At 31.7% G+C, this 7,108-nt stretch overlaps 2 protein-coding genes across 2 annotated transcripts in view; both read right to left on the bottom strand.

The window, feature by feature from the left end:
- LOC115235206 (short stature homeobox protein 2-like) overlaps positions 1-3,914 on the bottom strand; it is an 82,590-nt gene extending 78,676 nt beyond the window's left edge. Inside the window, exon 1 of the mRNA XM_029806831.1 lies at positions 3,427-3,914. The gene's annotated coding sequence lies outside the window, so the exon portion shown is untranslated. The remainder of the gene's footprint in view (positions 1-3,426) is intronic.
- On the bottom strand, positions 1,160-3,279 carry LOC115235207 (39S ribosomal protein L30, mitochondrial). The gene is made up of 3 exons (XM_029806832.1): positions 2,841-3,279; positions 2,336-2,462; positions 1,160-2,248 (listed from the first exon to the last, which is right to left on the bottom strand). The coding sequence occupies exons 1-3, from the start codon at positions 2,972-2,974 to the stop codon at positions 1,952-1,954; spliced, it is 558 nt and encodes a 185-aa protein (XP_029662692.1). The 5' UTR covers positions 2,975-3,279; the 3' UTR covers positions 1,160-1,951.
- Positions 3,915-7,108: the final 3,194 nt, after the last annotated feature.

The raw sequence follows: 7,108 nt of genomic DNA, 5'->3' as shown, positions 1-7,108 counted from the left end.
TATATATATATATATAATATGTTCCATAAGGCCATAATAAATAATTTTATTACGAGAAAAAACCTAATATATATATTTAGCTTAGAATTTATAAATATTTTCAAATTTAATTGCACGAACAAAAGGAAAAGTTATACAAAAATATCTTAAAAATAAAAAGAATTACGATCTATGCGAATTGAGATCTCTCTATAAATTATTTATTATCTCCATAAATTATTTATTATCTCTATTAATATATTGAAATATACATTAATAATATATCAAAATAATTAATAATATATCAAAATATAAATATATATTAAATTATTAGTATTGAATATTATTGTTGATATATTAAAATATATTAATAATATTAGTATTACTAATCAGGGAAGATATAATGATATGATATTAATGTGATAGTACAGATGATAATTGGTTGCAAATATGCAAATATATTTAAACATGGCTGCAAGGATTTAATAAGATCTGACACACGAGTGAATCGTCATTCAAAAAATCGTATCGTTAAAAAGAAAAAGAGATAGCAAAAAACGCAGAAAGAGGACGGCTATTACTGTCTCTCCATTACTAGGACTTCCAAAACATTCGCGTTACTAAGACTTTTTAAATTCCGCTCGAGCATATACAAGGCCGAAATTGTTTTCATAGAAGGTAGTAGTGGATACGAATAGCTGACGTTAGATTTAACTACAGTTTCAATCTAATTCACTTCTTAGTATCGCAAAGACGTAAGATTCGCAAGGCGCCCTTTATCAGCGGCGACGAAGGTAATTCCAGAAATTAGTCAATCGCGTGCGGTTTCTGAACCGCGCTATTAGTATATTTGCTAATCTCGGAAAGACAGGACGTCCTCTGGACACGGCCTACAGTGGATTGTTTTCGAATCATTCGACAACAATCGAGATCGGCGAATCTCGCTCGCGAAGTCTAGACTTTTTCTGAAATTCTACTCTTTTTTTTTTTTTTGGAACACTATCTCTAGGTAGGTCCGCACGACTGACCCAAAGCGGCACTCATCTTTCACTTATTATACTGGGTGACCCGCAATAAGATATGTTGATATTTTGGGCGGCATCAGAATCACTTTGCGTCAAAGAGTTGAAATAAATGAATCGATTCTAAAATGGTAATGTAACAATAACATAATCTTAAATTTATTTTAAGATTATATTATTATTATAGTTGTGTTATTATACAATAATAATTTATACGCAATCTTTAAAAAGTATAATTTAAAATTATATTATTATAAATCGAATATGTATTTGAGCTTTTTGGCTAGAGTGAATCAGAGAACCTACGATTGAGATAATGAAATCTTATTGCGAGGCATCGTATAGAGATATCTTGCTCTTGCCTATAAAGTGTCCCAAACACATCACAGATATACTTGCAAAAGTCATAGATTCCAATACACTTAAAAATATATTTTAACAAGAATTTGAAAGTATTATCTTAATTTATTAATAATTAATAATATTAAATATTTTATGAATTAAACTTTCAAAATAAATATCTCTTAATTTAAAAAAGTTAAAATTAATCGAGAAATTTTACGAGACCCTGGGCATATGGGACACTTTAAATAAATTAAGAATTAAATACTAAAATTTTAACATTATTGTTAGTAGGTTGTAAACCGGTCGATCGACCGCATATACAAAATATAAATAAACTATATTATTTGTTCAACCGTTTATCTTCATACTTCTCAAAGCGCAAAGTTATTGTTATTTGCAAATTACTTTTATATATTTTAAGATGTTCTTATATATAAATATATATAATCGACACCGCACTCTTTGTTATAAGATACAAAATATTTTGAAAGTTTTTTCTCAGCTATAAAGAAATTATTGAGGAATTATTTAAGATTGTGGGTTCTTAGATTTATATATTAATGACTTTAGTGCAACAAAATTATTTATTATATTTAGCATTTGTTTCAAGACATAGAACGTCCTTCTAACCACTTAAGTCTCAGTTTTTCTTGAATAATATCACGATTCAGTTTTTTTGGATCATTTACAAAGTTTACTGTAGCTTCTTCGCGAGCAGGCTCTACTTTTGGTACAATAGAAAACGTGCCATTTTCATGTAAATACGTGCCATTTAGATCGTCTGCAGTTGGCAGTTTATCAGGTAACTTTATAGGAAGGATCTTTACCAGATGTTTTACCTTCCAGAGCAAAGCACAAATGTCTGGTGTGTTTTTGACGATCATTGGAGCATTGAAGTGTTTCTGTAAAAGTGACGATTAAGCAAATAAAAGTTTGTCAAATGCTAGCACGCTATCACACTATCCTTTATAGACTATAGCTACAATTACCTTGTCCTCAAAACCGATATCTTTCAATATTTTTTTCTCCCACCAAGGATTACCTGCGAAAGGTTTTACTCGTTTCACAAATAAAAGTTTGCTCGGCTCAAATGGTGGATCAACCTGATTTGGATATCTATAAATATGTATTTCTGAATATTTCAATCAATAATTATAATTATAAGATGTATTATTATCACATATAAAAGTCCACTGCCTTAATTCTTTCAGTTTCATATAAAAGCAATATATACTATAAATTTTTAAATTTTCTCTATTTATCTTTAGTTACATAAAAATGTTCGAAATTATATTGAAGACTAAACTTAGGATATATATTGTGTTCAATGTGTCAAAAATTAATTTACAATTCAATATTGATCTATAATTTGCTTGCACACAATTTATAAATATTACTTATATACAATAAATATATCATTTTTCATAAATTTTGATCGGCAAAAATGTTCCTGTCAAAGAATTAACGGGTATATCTTGTAATAATCTCACTTACCTAGGAAAGTATTTAACATTCCCATATTTTACACCCTCTAGTTTACCCTCCTTATCTTTCCATTTTATTTGTCGTCTTATTTCTTGCGAGTAATAACGTACAAAATTAAAGAAAACTGTTGCCCGAGATGTCATGTTGTAATCACAAGTTACAAATAAATCTTACGTAAAAGCAGACGTAACTTGTATAGGTTAGATCAAGCTTGCTTTTTAACACGTACAAATCAATAACAAATCTGCATCACCACATTGCCAACGATTACAATTATCCTAATAAATTTCTACGATTATTTATATAGACTCTCTCTCTCTTTCGAGCTCTTCCTTTTATTTATGAATTATAATATCGCACAAAATATATACGTGATCATATGTGATCACTATATCAGCTCTTTCGTTACTTTACATATGCCGTTGCGTAAACGAGCGACGCCATGTATTAATAGCAAAACTTTATATACAGAATCTATTTTATCGTCTACAGATAAAATTGACAGATCATCATCAGAGCAAAATAATGCATGCGTAGATTGACGAAAACAAATAAGTGCAACAATTATGCGAATACAATGACAGAATTTACTCACCAGTCGATGTGCCGATGTAAATGAGTTTCCGCTGTCTCTGTTAATTCTTGCATCCCATTCTCGTGGCTTGTCCGTTGCTCTGGACATTCACTCGCGTGAGTCGATCACGAAAAGAAAAGCGCGGCTAATTACTCGCGCGGGCACTAATTACGATCGCCCGTTACTTTACACGACGTTTATTGCATGCGCGACGCGTTTCGGACGAATATAAATCATGGCGAACGCAGCTGATGAATATAAATTCGAGCGAAAAATTTTTGGCGGTAATTTTTCTCGCGTGTTTGAACGTTCATAAGATCGATGAGAACTTAATTGCACACAGGTACCTTAATCCATAAATCCGCTCGATGTTCTCGCGCGTCGTGCGATTCCCACGGGCGGATGAAAGCGTTTTGATGAATGAAACGTCGCTTAGTTATTGCTGTCAATCGCATTGACTGACATTTCACGGCGATGCATCGACGCCCCATGCGATGGTTTTCGATATTCGATCGTATGTGAGATTCACTCCCGATGAAATAATTAACGCGAAAGGAAAACGTGCAGCGAGACGCAACACTTCGCTCCGAATTGTCTGGAAACACCGCGTGAAATTAACTGACTACGTGAGTCGTGAAGTATGTGACTACGTGAGTGGAAAGTGTGATGCGGTTCGAATTTGAATCGCCACTATAATATGATTAATATAGTTCAATACTTTAAATGTAATAATTTATGTTTTAAATACAATTTAGGCTTTAATGCAATTAATATCTAATCATATTAATATTTTAATCTTGCTTATATGCTCAAATATGTGAGAATAATTATATAATTACTAGTAATAATTACTAGTAATAATTACTAGAAATAATTACTAGTAATAATTACTAGTAATAATTATTAGTAATAATTACTAGTAATAATATTTATTACTAGTAATAATTACTAGTAATAATATTTCCAAGAGATTAAAAGAGCTGTCGTATATTATATCATACGTATATATAAAATACGAATATATTAATGCTGAAGCAAGTGTAGAAAAGAATATAATTTATTGTTACTAGAAGCGTCGCCAATGAACCATGGCGAGATCGCTCCGCATTTTTCCGCGACGAGAGTGAATTCAGCACGCATACGAGCAGCAAATATATCGAATAAAAGGACGAGCAAGTACCGGATGAGTAGATTCTCCAATTGATCGAAGTATATCGACGTGTTCATCAGTTCGTTCTTCGACTGATTCGCTTAACGGCTCATGAAGTTGCCATCCGATATTTCGAATCTTTCCTTGAGTACGTGACTACGTGAGTAAATAGAAAATACTAGGGTACATGATGCGTCTCGAATTCGAATCGCTACTACTGCGATATACACGAACATGATGTATTATTAATCAGATAATTAGAGTAGCTCAATACTTTGCTCGTATAATAATTTATGCTTCAAAACAATTAATATCTAATAACTCGTAATCGTGTTAATATTTTAATCATAATACTCATATTACAATATTATTGCGAAGAGCCTGAAAGAGTTGGTATATTATAGTATATGATAAAATATATATATATATATATACAAATATTTTAATATTAGAGAAAGTGTACAGAACGATAACAATAGTTTTTTTGCTACTCGATTCCTCTTTCGTCGCCGCCGGCGTTGATTTATGTTTTTGTTTTGATTCTGGCGGTGATTCAACCGCGTGACGTGTCACATCACATCGAAGTCTCGTAATCAGCGGACCACGGCAAGATCGCTCCGCGTTTTCGCGCGTTTTTCCGCGACAAGTGTGAATTCCGCACGTGTACGAGCGGCAGGTATGTCGAATGAAAGGACGAGCGAGTGCCGGATGAGTAGATTCTCGAATTGATCGAAGTATTGACGAAGTATTGTCAATCGTCGTTTCGTTCTTCGACGCATTTTCGCGATTTGCTTAGCGGCTCCTGAAGTTGCCGCCGTATCCTGTGTCGGAAAACGGCAGGGGTAATCGTTCTTACATGCTCATCTTGACGAATTGCGTTTACAATATGTCTCGAAAGTGCCGATTGATTAGCGCGTGCGATCGACAAACATCTACGATCTTTTTCTGATTAATTCTATATCTCTGCGAGCGAATATCCCGAAAGAAATGAAGCAACTGGCAAAGATGCAATAATGACTGTGTACATTAACTATGGTGAGCAAATTTGTTTATATATAATATATTCTATTAAATATTATATATATATATATTATAATATTATATCTTTTTACATTGTTAATGTAATATAAAAGTTATGATAATGATGTTTATGTTATTATTATGCCATTTTCACAAAAAAATATGATAATTATTTTTACGTTATATAATTTCATCCGCGCATAAGATATTATTTAATCATTATTTTAATATTTTACTGTTATGTATATGTAATAGGTATGTACTTTCAACATGGGTCCGTGCAATTTCAATCGAATAAAAACTCTTGGAGCAGCAATGGCCGTCAGCCAGCTCTTTTCGCGAAGAAAACAACTTTGGTAGTTGGGGAGAAAAGAGATGCGAAATATCCCACAGCGGTAAGTCCGACTTGAGTTTGAAAGTTTCTCATGGAAACTCATTTCCGCGCGAGGGCGATGGAACCCGCCTAAGGGGTTCGCAGCTTTGGCGAAAAATAAGAGAGAGAAAGAGAAAGAGAAGGAAAAAAATTTTACGCGCGCGAAAAACGAGCGCATCTGCATTTCGTAGCGTGTCTTAATGAACTGTGTATATGTATATCGTATATGAGAGAAACATAAGTGCAAAGTTTTTATTTTGTAATTTCTTTTCGCAATATTTTACATATTATTTTTACGTATATGAAGTACGACAGATATATAAAATATAATTTGTGGGCAAACCTATAGAGAGAGAGAGAGAGAGAGATTTCTTGATTTTGTACTTTGTAAAATTACTATGTTTCTATTTCTTTTATTGTTTGTTTTAAAATATCTCTGTATTAACTAAAGATTTCTTAAAATATCTTAACTTCAATAAGATAAAGAGTATTATCCTTTTTTAAGGAATAACTGTTTCCTCTCTACTGCCAAGACAAATAAAACGATAACTTTGTCATCGTAAGGCTATGATAATATTGCTTTAAAAATTCCTGCTTCCATTTTAAATCCATTTTAGTGTATGTACAAGAATATAAAAAAAATTTCTCATCACTCATCCTGAGAAAGGCAACTATTTTTATTTGTCTTTCCTTTATCGGAAATATCATTTTACTTTTCAGCGTACACAGATAAGTGAAAAGACGGTCTTGACATCACAAATTACGATATTGCTTTAAGAATTCCTAATTGGATCCTCGAACTATTTTAGTTTCAATACAAGAATACATGACATATTTTTTATCTCTGGGAATGTAACTATAATTTTCATTTATATCTCTCTTCTATTGAAGACACAATATTACAATTTCTGTGTAAGATCCTCAGAGGGGATCAAATTTTTTCGCTTCTCTATCTTTTTCTCTCTCGTTATTAATATTAAAAGTTTCTTTTATATTTTGTGGGATGCTACTCAAAACTCTAAATAAAAAACCGGAATTACAAAAAAATTTACCTTCAAAATATTTAAAATTAATTTAAAATATATACTTGTATATAAAATTTAATATTTTTGTATATATATATGTTGTAGTATATGAAATATTTCGCAGGGAATTATTAA

Source organism: Formica exsecta, unplaced genomic scaffold, assembly GCF_003651465.1.
Source record: "Formica exsecta isolate Colony F162 unplaced genomic scaffold, ASM365146v1 scaffold211, whole genome shotgun sequence".
NCBI lineage: Eukaryota > Metazoa > Arthropoda > Insecta > Hymenoptera > Formicidae > Formica > Formica exsecta.
The sequence above is the reverse complement of the archived record's forward strand: the minus strand, read 5'-3'. Positions and strand labels throughout refer to the sequence as shown.